General features: G+C 41.8%; 10 protein-coding genes across 10 annotated transcripts; 6 read left to right on the top strand and 4 right to left on the bottom strand.

Annotated features, from left to right (window-relative positions):
• Positions 1 to 1,305: 1,305 nt before the first annotated feature.
• VTP21DRAFT_10939 (uncharacterized protein) lies at positions 1,306 to 2,295 on the top strand (the record flags this gene model as incomplete). The annotated part of the gene is made up of 4 exons (XM_069390329.1): positions 1,306 to 1,468; positions 1,537 to 1,937; positions 2,022 to 2,047; positions 2,106 to 2,295. 4 exons carry the CDS (start codon positions 1,306 to 1,308, stop codon positions 2,293 to 2,295), a joined length of 780 nt encoding a protein of 259 aa, XP_069252489.1.
• Positions 2,296 to 2,796: 501 nt separating this feature from the next.
• Positions 2,797 to 3,482, bottom strand: VTP21DRAFT_10940 (uncharacterized protein; the record flags this gene model as incomplete). Its single annotated transcript, XM_069390331.1, has 2 exons — positions 2,797 to 3,349; positions 3,421 to 3,482. 2 exons carry the CDS (start codon positions 3,480 to 3,482, stop codon positions 2,797 to 2,799), a joined length of 615 nt encoding a protein of 204 aa, XP_069252490.1.
• Positions 3,483 to 3,950: 468 nt separating this feature from the next.
• Positions 3,951 to 5,217, top strand: VTP21DRAFT_10941 (uncharacterized protein; the record flags this gene model as incomplete). The annotated part of the gene is made up of 6 exons (XM_069390332.1): positions 3,951 to 4,043; positions 4,118 to 4,259; positions 4,331 to 4,453; positions 4,516 to 4,610; positions 4,674 to 4,886; positions 4,954 to 5,217. 6 exons carry the CDS (start codon positions 3,951 to 3,953, stop codon positions 5,215 to 5,217), a joined length of 930 nt encoding a protein of 309 aa, XP_069252491.1.
• A 474-nt stretch (positions 5,218 to 5,691) lies between these two features.
• On the top strand, positions 5,692 to 6,743 carry VTP21DRAFT_10942 (uncharacterized protein; the record flags this gene model as incomplete). The annotated part of the gene is made up of 3 exons (XM_069390333.1): positions 5,692 to 5,952; positions 6,023 to 6,082; positions 6,144 to 6,743. The coding sequence occupies 3 exons, from the start codon at positions 5,692 to 5,694 to the stop codon at positions 6,741 to 6,743; spliced, it is 921 nt and encodes a 306-aa protein (XP_069252492.1).
• Positions 6,744 to 6,920: 177 nt separating this feature from the next.
• Positions 6,921 to 9,732, bottom strand: VTP21DRAFT_10943 (uncharacterized protein; the record flags this gene model as incomplete). Its single annotated transcript, XM_069390334.1, has 10 exons — positions 6,921 to 7,780; positions 7,853 to 7,970; positions 8,044 to 8,319; positions 8,378 to 8,524; positions 8,593 to 8,790; positions 8,855 to 9,148; positions 9,208 to 9,294; positions 9,356 to 9,461; positions 9,515 to 9,593; positions 9,663 to 9,732. 10 exons carry the CDS (start codon positions 9,730 to 9,732, stop codon positions 6,921 to 6,923), a joined length of 2,235 nt encoding a protein of 744 aa, XP_069252493.1.
• A 593-nt stretch (positions 9,733 to 10,325) lies between these two features.
• On the bottom strand, positions 10,326 to 11,321 carry VTP21DRAFT_10944 (mitochondrial 54S ribosomal protein uL15m; the record flags this gene model as incomplete). The annotated part of the gene is made up of 4 exons (XM_069390335.1): positions 10,326 to 10,420; positions 10,481 to 10,676; positions 10,750 to 10,903; positions 11,008 to 11,321. 4 exons carry the CDS (start codon positions 11,319 to 11,321, stop codon positions 10,326 to 10,328), a joined length of 759 nt encoding a protein of 252 aa, XP_069252494.1.
• A 260-nt stretch (positions 11,322 to 11,581) lies between these two features.
• Positions 11,582 to 14,586, top strand: VTP21DRAFT_10945 (uncharacterized protein; the record flags this gene model as incomplete). Its single annotated transcript, XM_069390336.1, has 8 exons — positions 11,582 to 11,790; positions 11,860 to 12,154; positions 12,228 to 12,406; positions 12,469 to 12,613; positions 12,672 to 12,830; positions 12,913 to 13,730; positions 13,820 to 14,255; positions 14,350 to 14,586. 8 exons carry the CDS (start codon positions 11,582 to 11,584, stop codon positions 14,584 to 14,586), a joined length of 2,478 nt encoding a protein of 825 aa, XP_069252495.1.
• A 253-nt stretch (positions 14,587 to 14,839) lies between these two features.
• VTP21DRAFT_10946 (uncharacterized protein) lies at positions 14,840 to 15,383 on the top strand (the record flags this gene model as incomplete). The annotated part of the gene is made up of 2 exons (XM_069390337.1): positions 14,840 to 14,918; positions 14,998 to 15,383. The coding sequence occupies 2 exons, from the start codon at positions 14,840 to 14,842 to the stop codon at positions 15,381 to 15,383; spliced, it is 465 nt and encodes a 154-aa protein (XP_069252496.1).
• Positions 15,384 to 17,012: 1,629 nt separating this feature from the next.
• VTP21DRAFT_10947 (uncharacterized protein) lies at positions 17,013 to 17,604 on the bottom strand (the record flags this gene model as incomplete). Its single annotated transcript, XM_069390338.1, has 4 exons — positions 17,013 to 17,085; positions 17,148 to 17,264; positions 17,337 to 17,479; positions 17,578 to 17,604. The coding sequence occupies 4 exons, from the start codon at positions 17,602 to 17,604 to the stop codon at positions 17,013 to 17,015; spliced, it is 360 nt and encodes a 119-aa protein (XP_069252497.1).
• Positions 17,605 to 18,098: 494 nt separating this feature from the next.
• Positions 18,099 to 18,375, top strand: VTP21DRAFT_10948 (60S ribosomal protein eL29; the record flags this gene model as incomplete). Its single annotated transcript, XM_069390339.1, has 2 exons — positions 18,099 to 18,135; positions 18,221 to 18,375. The coding sequence occupies 2 exons, from the start codon at positions 18,099 to 18,101 to the stop codon at positions 18,373 to 18,375; spliced, it is 192 nt and encodes a 63-aa protein (XP_069252498.1).
• Positions 18,376 to 19,653: the final 1,278 nt, after the last annotated feature.

Consider the following 19,653-nt stretch of genomic DNA (forward strand, 5'->3'; position numbering starts at 1 on the left):
AAATAAAATCAGATGGAGAAAGAGAGTAGGTTTTTGAAGTTGAAGATAGAGTGGCAGACTGTGGGCTTGGATAAGAATGAGGTTGCTCAATGCAATAAGGAGGTTTGTTAGGGTTGATACCAAGAGATATATCTGAAACGTTATTACTATTTTCTTTATATACTCCAACATGTTCTTGCATATACATCGGGAAAACCACTGGTAGAATGTTGCGGGGCGGTGGAGCGGGAGGACTACCGTATGTATGAGTGGGAGGAACAGTTGGTTGAGGTCGTTCGCTGTCCTTTTTTCTTTTTTGTCTACGATAGAAAAGGAGTGCTATCTCGCTAAGAGTACCAATCAAGACGAGACCTCCTATAGTGGCACCAATATATACACCTTTGGGTACTGTTTCTTGCTCATCCAAATCCGGAGTGTAGACAGCGTTGGCGGTTGTGACATTGGAAGCTAGATAATCAGACTCTTGAATATTCATTGAAATATAATAATATTGTGAAAATTCCAATCTTTTACCACTGTTCTGTGAATGGGTCATAAATATACAGAAGTTCTAAGGTTTGAGCATTAGTCAATGTAGTATTCGATTCTCCTCCCAACTCACCTAACAAACTGCGATTTGGTCCTACAGGAAATGCGTTAGGCAATCATCTCGCGGGTACCTTGGAATTACCGTCGACAATATTCCACGCTATATCGGTTGTATTAAAAGGCGTTGAAAGTTCGAGCACAAGAAGTTCGGATTGATGCTGATAACTCTGATTGCTCTCTATGTATGTCAAACCTCCATAAACGTATAATCTAAAAAAATTGTTTATTAAATTAACATGGTATCTGGCAATAGCTAAAGCATTTAAGGAAATGCTACTTGTTGCCAATGATGGTAGCAGCTGCTCCGTCACGTTTAGTAACACTTATGCACAGGCTAAGCTGTGCTAGCAATATTATTATATAAATCAGGTAAATTAATATTATTGATTTGAGAGAATACAGTGTAGTTGAATTCCAAAGGTATACAAGAAAAACGGGCCAGTTGAACGAATTTATTTTTGAAATTAAGATTTCTGAGCCCCATTTGCCACGAAGTTATTCTCTTCATTATCTCACAGTTTTAATGGAGACTTCGAGAATTAATCCTCGGTGGCAAATGCAGTCACAGATAAGTCACAAAATTACTTCATAACGGGCGTCCTCTTTTGATGAATATGGATTTATGGCAAAAACGCTTCTGTGGATTTCTCTGCTCTTTTACTTTCAAATCCCAATTCCTTTAACTGGACCAACAATCTTCCATAATATTTTTCTAAAATGAACTTCGACCATCTGATACTGAAATTAACCAATCTTTTATTATATATCTTTTTGCTTGGAAGTGGTATTTACGATTTAACTGCAGCTACTTCCCACCATGCCTTCGAGAAGCACATTTCCTTCTTTACTCCCGCAGCATACGCGAATTATGCTTGGCTTTGTAAGCTCCATTTATTTCTATTCTCTGCAGATTAACTTTGATCTTACTTTTTATCTCACCTCTTCTAGTGACCTACATTTTGCTTGGCTGCTTCATCGTTATTCAATTTTTTGATCCCTACTCCGAATGCGCCGTTCATGGAGTGGGATGGTTCTTCCCTCTTGCAATTGTACTAAACGCCATATGGCATGCATTTTGGTCACAGGGTTATATGGTGCTCTCCTTCATTACTATTCTACTTGTGTGTGCCGTAATTAGCACTATATATCGCCAATTACGAAATGAGCATCCCGTTAATGGATGGGTGGATGCTTTGTTTGTACATGCACCGTTCTCTTTGTGGCACGGATGGGTGACTTTTTACGCCGTTCTGAATGCTTTTGCTACATTCGGCCGAAGAGGAGATGGAGAGCCTAAGACGATAGATGTGATTCTGGTAGTGCTTGGATTAATCTTTTTAGCTTTCACTGTAAGTTTTCTATCTAGAAAGTGAACCCAATCGACACTCACGTCCCGCTTCCTTTTTTTTATCTTTATTAAACTTTATATGTAGGCTTTTGGCTATGTCGAATACAAGAGGCAAGCATTTCCTCTCTTTCTCGATCATCATTTCTCCTCTGACCTTTCTCTTTATTAGGGGAGATGTTGCAGGCGCGCTCGTTATCTCCTGGGGTCTCTTCGCCATCTTCGCAAAGCAGCACCACCCAGTCATTCATTGGGTTGCATTTGCGTGTGCCCTATTTGCATTCCTTTATCCCTCCAAGCCCTATTTGCTTGACCTTATGCTCCGCCATAGGTCGGAAGAACGCGCACCTCTCATTGCTTGAAATATACGCGAGCCCTAAGAACAATGCCGTCTATAAATATAATCTGTAGTAAAGTATTATATTATTTTTATCTTTATTAGCTTTAGTATTCCAGTCATAATACTACATGTTTGAGCACTCGCTTCAAGAAAAAAGGAAAGAGATATCCATAAATGAAAAAAATGTCAAACTATCTGAGTTCACTTAAAAAGTTTGAAAAATAAAATATATAAAAAGTATTTGTACTAAAGAATACTTTAATAAAAAATAAGAGAAGAGGAATGGGCCAAGAAGGACAGGTCGAAAGCCGAGAGTGAAAATGAAGATATGAAGAAGAGAGGGAGAAAAGGGATAAAGAGGATGTGGGGAAGTGGAAGGGGTAGGGAAAAGAGAGAAAACAAACAAGTGTGGATGCCAGGGGATAGAGAAAAGTAAAGGATCCCAAAAGAGGAAAATAAGATTTGCTCATGTTCTAAGCATAGCATAGAATAAAATATATAAAGTAAATAAAAAAAGTAGTGTTTAGTCCAGTCGGTTGAACGAGCGACCGCCACGCGGACGCTCAATTAGGCGAGGGTTTTTACGTGCAAGTTCATCTTTAGCCTCCGAGCGGAAATCATGTTCACAAGCATGTCGATCTGGATATCGATGCGTATCGCAAAACACATATTCGCATCGGCATCGATTAGTAGACTGCTTCGCAAGAGGGATTTTGGCTTTGCATACAAAGCATCTTCCCTTGTTTGTTTGAACAGGCTTTGTAGGCTCTTTTTCTTCCTTGTCCTTGTCTGCTTCCAATGGAGGTGCTGCAGGTGCTTCTAAGCTTACGTCTACGCTCACATCCACCTTGTCATTAGGTGCAGTCTCAATTGCAGTAGACGGCTCCAAAGGTAGAGATTCGGGCATCGCAGCAGGTGTAGGAGACTGAATATTCAGATCTTTGCCTATACGTGGTGATTCTGTAACAGCTGAGAGTGATTGCGCAGCATTCTCAACGTTGGCTTGAGTAGCCTGCTGTTGTTGCTGCTGAGTATCCTTAAAGCATTTAGAGCACATATAGTTATAAATGGGGCTCCTATTAATCAATGTACAAATAAATTTCGAAATAAATTCCAATATTGATATGGCATATAGAAACTACAGTACCCATAGAAGCCACAGTTGTTGATGCAAAATTGGGGAACATCGGGTGAAGACTTATTTTCCATGATCGGCTCAGATTAAAAGATATGAGTTTTAACGGTAATTACTAGGAGGGGCGAGGTGAAAACCCGTACGAACGCAACGATTATAAAGTGAATTATTTCTTATGATTAAGGAGCTCTTGGCAAAAATCTGAATAGATTAAAGGTTTAGAATAAGCAAGGGGTTATTATGAAAACTAAAAAAAGGCAAATAAATGGCTCTTCATAGGAAATCCTGGGTGGGAACATTTCCTGCTAAAGAAAACAGCTAATACGAACTCCATCTGATTAACACCCTACCTCTCTTCGAGTTTGTGCGCAGAAATATGGCAGTCTGGACTTGTAATTGAGAATAAAAATTTGGATGCTTTGCGAAATGAAGAAAAAAAAAGGAAAAAAAGACCATTGCCAATGTGTTCGTCATCACTGCTATCTCGCAGATGCGCCACCCCATTTCTCCGCTACATTTTCCTCCGTCTCTTTAAAAATAATATGTATAGAATCCCGACTCCTCATCGCATCTTTTCTCGATCATGCACCCGATATTTCACAACAACAAAAAGCTGCTATCATGATAATCCACTTGTAAGTTATCGCAAGATATTCGATAGTATCAATTGTGTTTGAATATTGCATTTTACACGATTTATTTGTGAAAGGGACTCCCACGTCAAAAACAACAGCCACCTACCCTTCCAAGACGCGGTGGAGTAACTCCAGAGAAAAGGCGATTACCAGGTGTAAAGCATATTATTGCAGTTGCTTCTGGAAAGGGAGGTGTAGGAAAATCAACTACAGCTGGTAAATCTTCAATATTACTGCGTGTTTTTACATTAATTTACTATAACACCACGAACCTATTGGTTATAAAGTAAATATAGCTCTAGCTGCTTCATCACTGAAAAAAAAAGTGGGCATTCTCGATGCCGATCTATTTGGACCTTCTATTCCAAAACTTATGAACCTTAAGGGAGAGCCGGAATTGAACGCGAATAGTCTGTATAATTGGCATTAAGCGAATTGGCCAATGTTCTAATTGTTCTCTATTCTGCATCAGATCAGCTAATACCACTGATTAATTTTGGGGTAAGGTGCATGTCTATGGGTTTCCTGGTCGGTGAGGAATCGCCAGTTGTCTGGCGTGGACTTATGGTATATATATACAGTGCAAAATCTAAAATGGCATACTTGACTAATTCTTCGCCCTTGTGTTAGGTTATGAAAGCGCTTCAACAGCTCCTTCACCAAGTTCAGTGGGGAGATCTCGATCTTTTGGTGATCGACATGCCTCCAGGAACGGGTGATACACAGCTTACTATTAGCCAACAAATCGCTCTAAGTGGGGCAGTGATTATTTCAACACCACAAGATATTGCACTTATCGATGCGCGTAAAGGTACAAATATGTTCAAGAAGGTGGATGTGCCTGTAAGTGAATGCCGTTCTATAATGCCCAATTTCTCTTTGTTTCCTAAATGATATCCCAACTATATAGATCCTTGGTATCGTGCAGAATATGTCTCTCTACATATGTCCTAATTGTCAACACCAATCACATATATTCGGTCATAACGGAGCGGCCGATTTTGCTAAGGAATCGGGCGTCGATTTTCTAGGAGACGTGCCTCTACATGCAGATATCTGCGAACTCTCTGATAAAGGCCAACCGATTGTAGCTTCTAGACCAGAGAGCATCCACTCAAAAGCCTATCGTGATATTGCAGAAAAAATTATCCAAAAGCTATTTGTAAACAATTAAAGTGCCAGCCATTTAGAATAGATCATAAATTTGAATCTGATAGATTTTGGTTCTAGACTATTGAATTATTGATATCCCTTTTGCTTTATTGATGAGATTTCTGCCGGTTAAGAGCCTTGCTTTTTCTTCTTATTTTCAAAGATGATCTTAGATTTCCAACTGCCTTCACATTTCAAATAGTTTTGGCTTCATCGATAGGTTGTGGCGACTTGAGCTTTATTAATATGGGAAAGTGTCGTGTTTTAAATTTAAGAAAACCAATTGAGGCTAGCTTGCCCAAAAATTGATTTCTGAAAATTTCAATGATCTGATAGCCAACTCTAAATACGTTAGAACTGTCAACTCTCAATTTCCTTTAAGTAGCATCATTCCATTACATAACGTGTTTACTATCACTCATGCTTCTGAGAGATTTAATTTGAATATCGAACCTAACATTTGGAATATATATTGTTATAATTCACTACCACAGATATGCAAACTACTAACGATCGGTCAATGGCATTTGCATTGCTGGGATTAAAAGATTTACGTGGGACGAAAAGGACATATCAGGTCGAAGAGGAGGATGCAGAAAGGCAGAGGTTGCCTGAGAGCAACGGTCCATTATGCAAAAAAAGATGTGAAGATAAAGTGGAGCAAATGGAAAATGATGTGCGTAATTTTCTCTCGCGTGTAGGGATACTAGAGTACATTGACAAGTTTTTAGAGGAAGGGTTTGATCAGCTTAAAGCAGTAAGTGATTGTGTCCGCATTGCCAAATATTCACCGGATGCACTATTTCTCATGTCTTTTTGCAATCCAGTTGTTTGATGTGACAGAAGAAGATTTAATTGCTATTGGAGTAAAGAGAGGTCATCGAAGAGTATGTTCTCTTTGCCAAACATCCCACTGCTCATGGGCTAACTTCACAAACTATTATTTAGCTTCTCCAACTTGAAATTGCCATCTCCAAGGGACAGCCGCCACCCTCCCTTAAATATTTCTACTACTTATTGCGCCAGAACAAACTCCATCCAATGTGGACCTCCCATCAGACTTTGCAACCTTCTTCCATCCCACGTACAACTTGCCAACCCTCGTCAAGCTTATCTTCAAATTCCCCTACCACCCTAGGAAGCAGGGCTTCGTTGCAATTCTTTGAAATCATTGACAACCAAAATCCATTAGGATCTGAAGGGATAAGGAAGCAAAAACACAGAGCAAAATGGTCGAATTCATTTCCTACGCATTGGAAATACTCTTCCACGCAAAATAGCATTGCTGAGGAAGCGCCTGAAACTGCAAATGAAGAAATAGGGAGCCCACGAAAAACCTCAAAGGATTCGAGGAGCGCGTCTTCAGGGAATGGAAGTGGGTATATATCTGATAGCAGCGGAAACAACGGTACTGGAGATAACTCTGCAGGATCGGATGAGTTTATCCCAAAACCGGCCATAGCGATTGGGGCAACCTCAGTAAACATCAAGAGCACTATAGTATCTTCAGATTCTGGCTATAGCACATATCTGCAGAACTCTAAATAGACAAATAATACAGTTTTTTATTTATCTATTCTATAATTCATGTTTTTTTTTAACTCTTCAGTGTGAAAAATTGCCGCATTTATGCTCTTTCGTATTTTCTTACACTATTTATTTTCGTCTCAATCTCTGGCATTTCCAACCATTTCAGATTCGTTATAGGGGATGAAATATGAAAGTCTATATTGTGTTTTCCTGGATATTTGTAATTAAAAAGGCCAGCTCAAACGCTAAATCTTTCAAGCGTTGCTCCTGTCCTCCCCCTTCTCCTACAAAATGTCCCCTACCCTCCACCTTCGCCAATACTAGTCTCTCAGGGTTTTTTCCATCTTTCGGAGTTTCCGATTGCTGTCTGGCTCGCATTCTGGCAACCAATTTTAAGGGCTGCCAGCAAGCAACCCTCTGATCCTTCATTCCTCCAGTTACAAGCACTGAAGTCTCTTGCCTTCCGGTAGGCACATTTTCGTACGGCGAATACCGCGAGATTACATCGTAGGCTTTCTCATCAACAGCTGGGTTACCCCATTCACTGTACTCAACTCTAGTCAAAGGCAGGTCTGGATTAAGCATTGCACTCAGGGGATCAACAAATGGAACTCGGAGAACGACCGCTCTAAACATATTTGGTCGCAAATGAAGCATTCCACCGACTAATAGCCCCCCCGCACTCGCCCCAAGAGCAGCCATTTTTTGAGGTTTTGTCAGCCCTGCTTTAATGAGATGCTCTCCAACAGCGGACAAATCTTTGAAACTGTTTTCCTTGTTATCCAGTTTCCCAGCTTCGTACCACCGTCTCCCAAGTTCGCCACCTCCACGAACATGTGCCAGAGCAATAACCCAGCGTCTCTCCAAAAGGGGAAAATGCTCAAGCCGAAACTTGGCATCAGTGGAGATACCATATGCACCATAAGACGTCAGTAGCACAGGATTAGCACCATTTAGCTTAATCCCCTTTTTGAATAGTAGCGTAATGGGGACTTTAGTACCGTCCTCAGAAGTAGCGTGTATCTGAGTGGAGTCGTATTCTGAACGGTCGAAGCCTAAAAATGGTAACTTCGGTTAGGAAAAAAGAAAGTATATTAAACTGGTCTATATAGATTCCCAGACATTACCATAGATTGGGTGTAATCGTACGGGTTTCAACTTGCGCTTCCCCATATCATATTCCCATGTTGATTCATGTGCAAATGGCGAGTCAATTGTGAATCGGAACACCTCTGTATCATATTCCTGTTTGCAAACATGAACCAGTTAACATGACCCTCAGAATAGCCAATAGATATTGGGATTGAGCAGCGCATACCAAATTGGTTCCCGCTCCAACCACACAATGTTTTTCTGGTAATGGCACCTCATGGGTATTCATGCTTCTTAAATCGCAGCATTTGATTACAGGCAATCCATCTCTCCTCCCATATATCACGAGAAAATCCTTAAATATATCCACGTCTTCAATTTTCTCATTCTCGCCAACTGAAAATAGGTCCGTCCAACCTACACGCGAGGGCTGTTCGTCTGGTGCTTGAACGAGTTTGAACTCGCCAGTGGACGAAGTATTGGTGAGAATGTAAAATTGATTCTAAGTAAACAGCATGTTAAGATCATAATAAAGGCTTGCGAAAACAAAAATACCTTACTTCGTGATGATCAACATAGTACTCAACTCCTTCTTGGCGCGGTTCAATCACTTGTGGTTGTGGAGCTCCATTCGCAAAATCGTGGTGCGCGTTTAGAACTCTTACTTCAGATGATGAAAGAGTATTTAAATCTATAGTTATATATTTCTAAGGGAATAAAAATTTTGATAAGCGATGTTCGGATTCAACCCGGCCTACTAAATAATGTGAGCTACCTTGTCTTTTGTACTCCCTATATCTACAAATACACTCTGATCCTTTTCCTCGTATATAAGCATGTCCTCAGACTGTGGGGTCCCAATTCGATGCGCATACACCTTACATGGTCGAAGCTGTTCGTCAGGGACCGTGTAATACATATATTTATTGTCGCCAGACCACACAAAATTGAACACGTCGTGAAGTATATCATCCTAATATATTAAAACAATAAAATTCGGGCTATCATCCGGTAATTTTCTATGTTAAGGGGCTCACCTTAAAGTTGGAACCATCGTCCAGAGCACGAAACATTACTGTGCCCACCTCTGCCCCTTCATATTCAACTGCGTAAGCAAATACGCGTTGATCATGAGATATCAGCACCTTTCTAATCGATGCAGTGGGGGGTAGATGATTTGAATCGAGGAGGATTTCCTCGTTTGACGTACCCACGCGTCGGCGGCAGTACACAATTCCCCTATCGTTGGTGCGGGAATAATATTCATAGCCACTCACGTACGTGGTAATAGGAGGCATAATTTTTGGAGTACGAAGCTTTTTGCGCATTTCCTGTTTGAAGAGCAGAGATTAATAGCTATATGTATCAAGGTAATATTGCGCTTGCATACACGCTGAAGAATCCGTTGCAATAGGTTCGTCCTCTTCATAGCATCACTGGTATATAGGTTTTCCTCTTCAATATATTTTTCAAGCTCCTATAATACTAACATTAGTGTCATGTTAACTGATTAACGACTTTGAGAAACGGAAACTCACTGTATTATCTTCCTCCATCCACTTATATTCGTCCGTTCGTTCCCTCCCAAAGTGAGTCTCCGTTACCGAAATCCGCTTTGCCACGGGTGGTAGTATGGTTCGTTTTCTAATGTGTATTTGATTAACGGAGCCTTTTTAATATAATACTAAGAGACATACGAGAATACATCGCGAATGTTAGAAAGTATGGAGACATGGCGAGTGGATGGCTGGTAATTGGCTCGGAGTAATGATAATGCTGCAATAAATATATTAGGAGGAGTTAATGTCAAAGATAACTTACAGTATAAGCAAATAGTGAGTTTACATTTCGCAAAACAAGGCCAATTATGATGGCACGTATACCTAAAGGTTAGCAGTAGTTTACGGGTTGCCATTTTTGCAACCTAATGTCTTAGTATCGAGGTTACTATTCCTACCTGTTAATTTATATAAGCCACATGTAAACTCAAATCTATTAAATGGGCAAAATAATGCACTTTAAATGTCCATATATTCGAATGCTTGAATTAATTTTGGTAGCCTATGTATATATGTTATTCAACATCTCTTAATAATAAATAACACAAAAAATGAAATATTTGTGTCTTAGTGCACTTCAGAGGAAGATATACAAATTTTGGAGTGATAGTAGAGCTTATGATTGTACCTTTTCAACTAACAACGGTCGAGAGGTGCGTCAATAGCACTATTTACAAGCATTTAAAATCAAATAGGCGCATGGGACTTGTATTATACTCATTTGAGCCATAGCTGAGTTTGCTAAATAGGGGTTATGTCGTCTAAATTTATGCATATCGTTCGATGGATGAGCATATTGCGTTCACACTTGCATTGTACTCTTGCACTCTTGCACTCTTTCATGAAGAGCCACCATTAATAATGTTTACATTTTCGGCAAAAAAGATGATATCTATTAAAACATTCTTTATATTTAACAGTTTTTCAAGTCTATTGAGGAGAATGGAGGCTATTGGGCTTGTGGTGTAGTTGCGGAGACTCTCAAGTTTTCAATAATTGCAGGATCAGCTAGGTAACCCCTGTGTTGAGGATCCGAGTACCACTCTAAACAAAAAAAAAGCTAGATTAGTAAAATATTCAGTTTCTTTTCAATATGAACTTTACCAATATCCTTCTTCCGAACCGGATTTGCAAACTTGGGAAGCCGGACGAACTTTTCGGGATGAAGCAGTACTCTCATTCCCAGTGCATTATAATAGCGACACGTGATCTTCCCTCCAGCACGTTCAACGGCTTCAATGGCCTTCTGAGATGCCCGTGATACCTCAATGGTTATAGGAGTATGGAAGTGCTCTGCACCCTGTAGAATGATTGAAAGATATTATATCATTCATATTGGCCCCAAGAGATGTCGTGTAAACAAAAATTCTTACATCAGCCAAAAGCTTAATTCCGTCTTTGACTCGATGCACGCACCGATTGTCCAAGAGGTCCTTCATTGTAATAGGCTTCGTAGGATCCAATCGCCCAGTGTCAATCCAGTGTTGGATTCGATCCAAATTTACGGGCTGGTATTCACGATGATTTCTATTGGAAAAAGTTTAAAATTATCATGTTTAGCGTTATGCCTAATCTCCTTCTTTTCTCTACATTGCCTGGTAACGAATATAAAAATTAAAGGGGCTACTTACACATTATAGAATCCACGTTTTGGAAACCGATTTGTGAGGGGGGTTTGACCTCCTTCAAAACCCTGGCTTGGCCTCCAGCTCCCACCTCGTGCCTTTTGACCCTTATGACCACGGCCTGCTGTCTTCCCCTTTCCAGAACCAGGGCCACGGCCAACGCGTGTTCGTTGGGATACAGCACCGGGATTATCTGCAAGCGATGCTAAAGAAATCTTTGTTTTTGGTGGCTGTATAAGGCTAGCAAGGTGTCTGGACGGTGTGTAGCGCAGTGTGTGTGAGCGCACTGCAAAAGTGCGCACCCATTGTGTGGCGAACATGGTACTGAATCTCGAAGAGATGATCAGTCGATACTAATTGCAACAATTTTGTTTACTCCTTTCTTCTTCCTTTCTCCGTGGTGTGGCTTGAAGAAAAATCGACCCTTGGAAATTTTTGGTCCAATCATACGTTTCCACCCGTGAACTCTTACTTTTCGCGTCGGCTCTGAGTGTCTTGCCCACATTCTCTTCTAAAGCAATTCCCTCCATTTTCCTCCGAATAATCAGTAGCCCAATAGAAGAGTGCGAAAAAAATAGATATGAATTTTGAAGAGATCGAGGATCAGGATGGCATCCGTCTCTCGTGGAATGTCTTCCCGTCAACCCGTATTGAGGCGAACCGCGCGGTGGTCCCCATTGCATGCTTGTTCACTCCGATGAAGGAGCGAGAGGATTTCAATGAAAATCCAATTTGGTACGAACCGGTGACATGCAAGGCTCCTTGTCGGGCCATCTTAAATCCTTTCTGGTAAAACTTTGCAGATGTGTTTTATCGTATTCCGTCATCATAACCATCCATTCTCTTGTATATTGATAGTCAAATTGATGTACGAGCCAAACTCTGGATCTGCCCCTTCTGTCTCCAGCGGAACCAATTCCCACCTCACTATAAAGACATTTCAAGCAGCAATCTACCGGCGGAGCTCTTGCCAAAATATACAACCATTGAATATAATCTTAACCGCGCTGCTCCAGTACCAGCCATCTTCCTCTATGTTGTCGACACATGTCAAGATGAGGAGGATTTGAAAGCGCTCAAGGATGCACTTGTTGTTAGCCTTAGCTTATTACCCCCATATGCTTGGGTTGGATTGATCACTTTTGGAACTATGGTATGTGCGAGAATATATGTCCTACAATATGCTATTTTTCCGAGGTGTATATATCAATTATATTGTCATATAGGCGAATGTGCACGAGCTGGGCTACACTGAATGCCCCAAATCTTACGTGTTTCGTGGGACAAAGGAGTATTCTGCAAAACAGATTCAAGATATGTTGGGCCTTGGCGCTCCAACCACTGTCCGGCCGCAGCCTAACATGAACCGGCCAGGACAACCAGCACCAACCGGTCCCGTTAATCGGTATTTATATATTGGACTGTTTCGTCTTGTACCAGTGATAGTTCATTAATACGATTGATTAGTTTCTTGCTTCCAGTGAAGGAATGCGAATTTGCGTTGACATCGATTTTGGAAAACTTGCAGCGCGATCCCTGGCCCGTGGCTAGTGACAAGCGCCCTCAGCGTTGCACCGGTGTTGCAATGAGTGTTGCGGTCGGATTGATGGAGGTGACTTCAACAGTTTGCCTCTGCTTTATAGCTCTACTCACTCGATTCTCAATATTAGAGTACCTTCCCTAACACGGGTGCTCGAATCATGTTGTTCACCGGAGGTGCCTGCACCGAGGGCCCTGGAATTGTTGTGAGCACTGAACTCAAGGAACCTATACGTTCCCACCACGATATTGACAAGGACACCGCAAAATACTTCAAAAAGTCGCAAAAAGTAAGCTTTTGATACTGGCTAACCGTAGCCATCTCCACCCATTCAACTAACTCTCTCGACTTTCTTTCGAATTTTTTTTAAGTTCTATGACAGTCTTGCAAAGCGTGCTGCAAATCAAGGACATGCCATTGATATCTTTGTCGGCTGTCTCGACCAAGTGGGACTTGCCGAAATGCGCACCACTGTGAACTACACGGGCGGTGTGATGGTTCTCGCGGACTCCTTTAACACTGCTATCTTCAAACAGAGTTTTCAGCGACTCTTCCAGAAGGACGCTCAGGGTCACCTACAAATGGGCTTCAACGCAACCCTCGACGTGCAAACAACACGCGAACTGAAGGTTAGCGGGTTGATTGGACCCGCTGTATCTGCAAATAAGAAGAGCGGCTGCGTAGGGGAGACGGAAATTGGTATTGGCGGTACGTCGGCGTGGAAACTGTGCAGCATTACTCCTCGAACCACTCAGGCGGTCTACTTTGAGGTTGTGAACCAGAACGGGCCGCCTGTGCAGCAGGGCGCTCGAGGCCTGATCCAATTTGTGACATATTACCAGCACTCGAGCGGTCAATACCGACTGCGCGTCACGACCGTGGCACGCAATTGGGGTGAACCCGGGAGCCCTATCATTGCCGCGTCGTTCGACCAGGAAGCGGCGGCGGTGCTAATGGCGCGCATTGCTGTTTTCAAGGCAGAGATTGACGATGGGCCGGATGTGCTGCGCTGGCTTGACCGGATGCTGATCCGTTTGTGCCAGAAGTTCGCCGATTATCGCAAGGACGACCCGTCCTCCTTCCGACTTTCGGAGAATTTCTCCATCTACCCTCAGTTTATGTTCCACCTGCGCCGCAGCCAGTTCTTGCAGGTGTTTAACAACAGTCCTGACGAGTCCGCCTTCTATAGGTAAACCTTCGGATGTCCCGTCATCTTTGTCCATCTCTTTATGATTCCTGTACCGATGGACTGATTACGTAAAACCTCGTCATTTTTAGGCATGCACTGAGCCACGAGGACGTCAACAACTCGCTGATCATGATTCAGCCCACCCTCACCTCCTACGCCATTGACCAGCCCCCACAGCCCGTCCTACTCGACTCCGTCTCTATCAAGCCGGACACGATTTTGCTGCTCGACACCTTCTTCCATCTCCTCATCTACCACGGCAAAACGGTGGCCCAGTGGCGAGAGGCTGGCTACCACACCCAAGAGGGGTACGAGAACTTCAACCAGCTGCTCGAGGCGCCCAAGCTGGATGCGCAGGATCTGCTCACGGACCGATTCCCCGTCCCCCGCTACATTGTGTGTGATGAGGGAGGTTCTCAGGCCCGTTTCCTGCTGAGCAAGCTAAACCCGTCAACGACACATATGTCGTCCGCCTATGGTGTGCCACAGGGCACTATGATCTTTACGGATGACGTAAGCCTACAGGTATTTATGGAACACTTGAAGAAGCTGTCGGTCACAGGAACTTCTTAAACACAATCAAAGCAATATATTGCGAGGTATCGCGTCATGATTTTAGTCCATTCTTATTTTTAGTGTTTACTTTTATTTTCTCTCTGTTTCTTCATTGCCTTATCTCTTCTCTGGCTTTTCCTTTCTTCCTTTCCTTTCCTTTTTTCCACTCTTTTTTTCTCACTTCTTTTTTCCTTCTCCTTTTTCCTTTTTTCATCCCATTCTATTGTTACTATTGGTTTTAGTTTGTGAGTCTGTGTGCCTATTCTTTTTTGGAAAATCGAGTGCCAGGAAGACAGGTTGAATGGTTTCTCTTAGCTTTCTCTCCACGTATGCGTTTTCTCTTTGGATCAATAAACTCTGTTTGCGTTTGAACCTCGCCTGTGTTCCAAGCTGCTTCCATAGGTAGCACAAGTAATTTTGGCTCCTAAAACTCCTCTCGTGTGAAGTATTTAAGGTTGATCCTTTTTCTCGCGCGGCGCTTGCTCACGCCATACCCGTGGTGGACTCTTCTCCCTCTCTAACACCAGAACTTACCCACAGACACGAACCCAAGTATGCGTGCGGCTCTCTTCACTCTCTTCGCTTCCGTCGGCTCTGCCCTCGCCGCCCCCTATATCACGCAGCCGATTACTGGTAGGCGCCCCTTGACCTGTTGGATTGGCATGACTAATGATCATTGATTTTGCTTTCTCCCTCCCTCCCCCCATGCCAGGCACCGTGTGGGAGACCAATGGCACCTATGATATCCTATGGCTCAACGGCACCAGCGGCCCCGCGACTATCAAGCTCATGTATGGCGATCCCCGGAATCTGCAGCACCTGCTCACGCTCTCCAACACCACCAACGGTGCAGATGGGACCTTCAAATGGACTATTCCCACCAATCTCACCACCAGCTCCAATTACTCCATCACGATCGGTAATCCTCCCGATGTGTCATACTCTCCATTCTTCACAATCGTAAACAACAGTACCGACGACTCCTCAGAAAGTCACGAGCACCACGATGAAGAAGAAGAATCGCCGCGTACCACCACCGTGTATATTACTACGACGAAGATCGGGAAACGGGAGGCCACCCCAGCTGCTTCCCCTTAATGGGTGTCGAGACGAGCGAAATACCCTACATGGCTAGTGCCCTGCTTTTTCTTTGTCATATTTGTAATAGCACCAGTTTGTATTGTTTCCACAACGTTGTGAGTCCCTCAATAAATCGAATTAGTTAATCCTCTTTTTTCAGCTCTTCCACGTTTTGGGATGATATACTCGAACACAGTGTAATACAACTTAATCCCATGATAGAGTTTGGGGGCTTATTTTCATTATATTCTATTTTTGGGACTCTACTCTAATATCGGATACGAACCCTGCATCAGCGCAACACAATAAGACCTCATAATGTTGAGATATAGGAGCAGCTATTTTTGATCCCCATGTTTCTACTCACCAAAGCGTAATCGCTTGACTCTGCTGCTCTCAAAATATCGAGTCCGTGTTTATAAGAAATGCTCGCTTAGCTAGATGTCCACCTGAACTTCCTATTTCATATCCTCAACTCGAAAATGCCATAGTTACCTGTGCTTTCATTCTCTTTCTCCTCCACTGTATCCTTCTCTATCCCTAGATGGACCTCAATAATTCTATAGGTTTGTGGCCCAAGCTCTAGACTGATTCTTTAATGCTGGTGCTGTATAATCTTTACACCTAGATGGGTATAAAATACATCCATGATAGAAATTTTGGTAGGCGCTTACTTGTGAGCGCCTCTTTGATGAACTATATCAACTACAGCTAGTTACTGACATAGTTTTGTAAAACTCAGTTTTGATCTGTTTGTAGAATCTCACATTTTGTGTATGATTCATATAATTAGCGGGAAATTTGAATTTTATTTAATTCAAAGGAACCACTCGATCATCTCAAGGTTTTCGTAGCGTGTTACCTGTATAGAATAGATCTGAGTTAGCACTTATTCTAATCAAATTAAAATAGCTTGAAGATAAAAGGTGATTTTCTCAGGAGAATTATGATTTCATCACTTAACCGAAATGCATGTTGTGCATCACGGACAGGTAATACATGCTTTTAGACATCATAGAAGAATCATGATATATTTTTCAGAAAGAGATGGAAACTTACCTTCAAAATGGATAAAGAACGAAGAACCTGGCCGAAGAACTTACCGAGGTTTATATAAGCGCGTCAACAAAAGCACACGTCACGAGTAAAGCACAAACAAATAACCTAGTACGGTTGAAATTTTAAAAGGCAAATAGATCCTGAGCTCAACAGGAGAAATGTGATCCAGGAATAAACATATAATAATATACAATATTTCATTGTTATACATTAAAATCCAACCAAAGTAATCGGCTGGGAGGATGCTTGGCTGTTCGCTTCCCCTATACGTACTATAATTTTTGCTGTCAAAATATATATCTGGAAACGATAAATATTCAAGATGTCTTAAATCAGTCCTCATGGAGTCAAAGAAGGATTTTGCAGTAATGTATTAGAGTGGTTCAGTAAGTACTTTCCAACAACCAACCCTGTATAGTTTGAATGCTTGGGCAAATGATGGCAGAAATTATAAGCAAACTGCGATGAAAAAATAAAATAAAGAACCAATAGGTGAGAAGAGATGAACTGTTTAGAGAAGATACAATGAATTTATTATTGAGAAATACTAGGAGTGCGCATTATGCATTATGTTAAATAAAAAGAAGATTAAATTGTCTTATCACTTAGGATATCATCGAGAGATTCCAATTTTTGCTGCATTCGTGGATCCCGAATTACTCTGGAGGAGATGTTATATAGTCAAAAAGAATGAGACATAAAAATAATTTGAAAAAAAAATACCTATTATCCACGCGCACATCCTCTGTTTCAATGGCTAATGCGGGCTCTTTCGTCTTGGCTTCAATCACATAATGATTATCGCAATGGGGGCAGTACTCATCCTCTTCCTCGTAGTCGCTTAAGTTACAAAGTGGACATTGAATAATGAGCATTGGATCCGATTCTCCAAGAGTGAGCATTTTAAATCACCTCATATCTTTACGAAAAGCTTTCTTGCATTTCTTGCAAGCGAAAACCATCTCTGTAGTTTTTCGAAGTGGGTGATCGGAGGTCTCTGCATGGCATTCAGCACAGTCAAACCATCTTTTACAGCAAGGCGCGCGGATCGATACCTGCCAAGCGAAAATGGGCCATCGAGAATAGAGACGGGTAAGAAACCAATTGCCACTATCTAGGGAGCTTGGATTGGGAATCAATGGGAATACACTACCTGTGCATTGAGAATATGTTTGCACATCTTGTTAGATTTTAACGTCCACACACGATCTCATCAGTTGAGCGAAATAACGAATAAAGATCGATTCTCTAAGCCACTCATCATATCCGATTTTTGGCCCCATCGGACTAGTCCCCCCTTTTCCTTCCTCCTCTCTTTCACATCTCTTCGAAGACAGAGTCTAAGAGCCAACACAAGAAGGTAGGTTAACCATGCATCCATCTTTCTTTGTTACTTTTCTGGATGGATACCACTTTTTTGCGTTGCTATGTCGTTCAAGAGATATAACTATGATAATGGGGGAAAAAGAATTTCTCGTTTGAGCATTGAGCAGATGAGAAATTCAGTTCTGTAACTTTGGAGACTGTACCTTCTATTCCTCTTTTATGAAGATCCAATGGAGGTGCAAGTGGATTCGGATTTCGGGGCTCTTTTTTTTTGCTTTCCATTATTTCCCTTTCTTAGATCGCCATTGGACATCTCTCTCTAATCTCTCTTTCGTGTTCCTTTTAGCAATGGCCAAGTCCAAGAATCACACCAACCACAACCAGAGTAATTATTAGTTTTTTTTTTGGACAACATCTGAATTCTTGAAGATGGTGATTAATTTTTCTCGTTTTTTGGCTCTACATTTTAGACCGTAAGGCTCACCGCAATGGTATCAAGAAGCCCCGCACAAACCGCCACCCCAGCTTGAAGGGTGTTGACCCCAAGTTCCTTCGCAACCAGCGCTTCGCCAAAAAAGGTTCGTTGGAGGCTGTCCGTGCTCAGCGCGCCGCTGCCACTGCTTAAATTCTTCTTTATTTGACAAATGTAAAATAAAAGAAGATTATGCCTATTGCTCCTCTCTTTTCCTATACATTTTTGCTCTGCTTGTACTCTACGTACACGATGGTCCACCTTAATATTGAAAAGCGCAAAAAAAGATCGTTGAATACAGCGTAGACATCGCATCAAATATACATTCCACAATCCAATGAAGTTGCTTTAATAAGAAGATACCCAATTTGGGTATGATATGGAAATTAGATCTTGTTACAGCAGAAAGGATGTCATTGTCTATTGTCTGATGGGCTCTGGTAGACTTATTGTGGATTAGGTGGGAGGAAGGGAGGAAAGAAAAGAGCGAGAAAACAGTTTGAGAATTTTGATTATATTAGGTAACCCATATGGGCTTCGCCAATTATAATGTCTTCTTTAATGTGCGATAGTACCATGGTTTTTGTTCCTCTTCCCTGCTTCTCCCTTTCCTACACCCTCTTGTATCGTTAAGACGTTTGATGTCTCTCATTCCATCGAACATCTTAACAATCAAGTACTGCTTATACAAATCTATATTCATTTACCCCACGTTTCGATTCGCCTCCGATGGCCTAATATAGTTCTTATGATATCGTTTAATGTTTAAATTTGCTTTGAGAACTCTAAAGATAGTAGTTATGCGACACTGAATTAGAGTGTAAGTTCAGGCGCCTGATCACATTGCATTGGAAGTATGCCAAGATCAGTTAGCTGCCTATTCCGACTCGCCGGGCAATTTATTGCATAAGCCGAGTGAAAAAATGATGGATATCCAAGTACGAAGAATTGTGCCTTTCTTTCTTCCACGGGTTTCCAACGAAGCGTGATTCTATAGCGACGTAAGCCTGAAACTAGAGACTTAAGCTATGCGTGCTTCCCAAGTCTCAACAGTGGTCTAACCAATTCCGCTTCATTGTTAGAGCGAAAAAGGCTCGATCTAGGCCCATTTGCCCGATTGCCTACAATTCCAGTCTCGATCCAGCTCTACAGATTGAGCCAAAATGTGACATAATGGAAGTAGAGGGTAGAACCTGTGCAAAATTGTTTTGCCTAAATTTTCAAAAGTGAGCTCCTTTGAAGAGTAATACAAAGAGATTATATTTGCTTAATTGCTATGTATGCATCTTTAATGTCACCGCCAACACCATTGCTGAGATAATATTAGAAGCAAATTGATATCTATTGATAGGGTAAAGAGTGCTGTGCGATAGATTCGCAGTTTCTATTATTGACTTAAGCTCATTGCAACCTCATGCCAAAACGTGTTCG

Source organism: Calcarisporiella thermophila (assembly GCF_041956535.1).
Source record: "Calcarisporiella thermophila strain CBS 279.70 unplaced genomic scaffold VTP21scaffold_8, whole genome shotgun sequence".
Classification (NCBI taxonomy): domain Eukaryota; kingdom Fungi; phylum Calcarisporiellomycota; class Calcarisporiellomycetes; order Calcarisporiellales; family Calcarisporiellaceae; genus Calcarisporiella; species Calcarisporiella thermophila.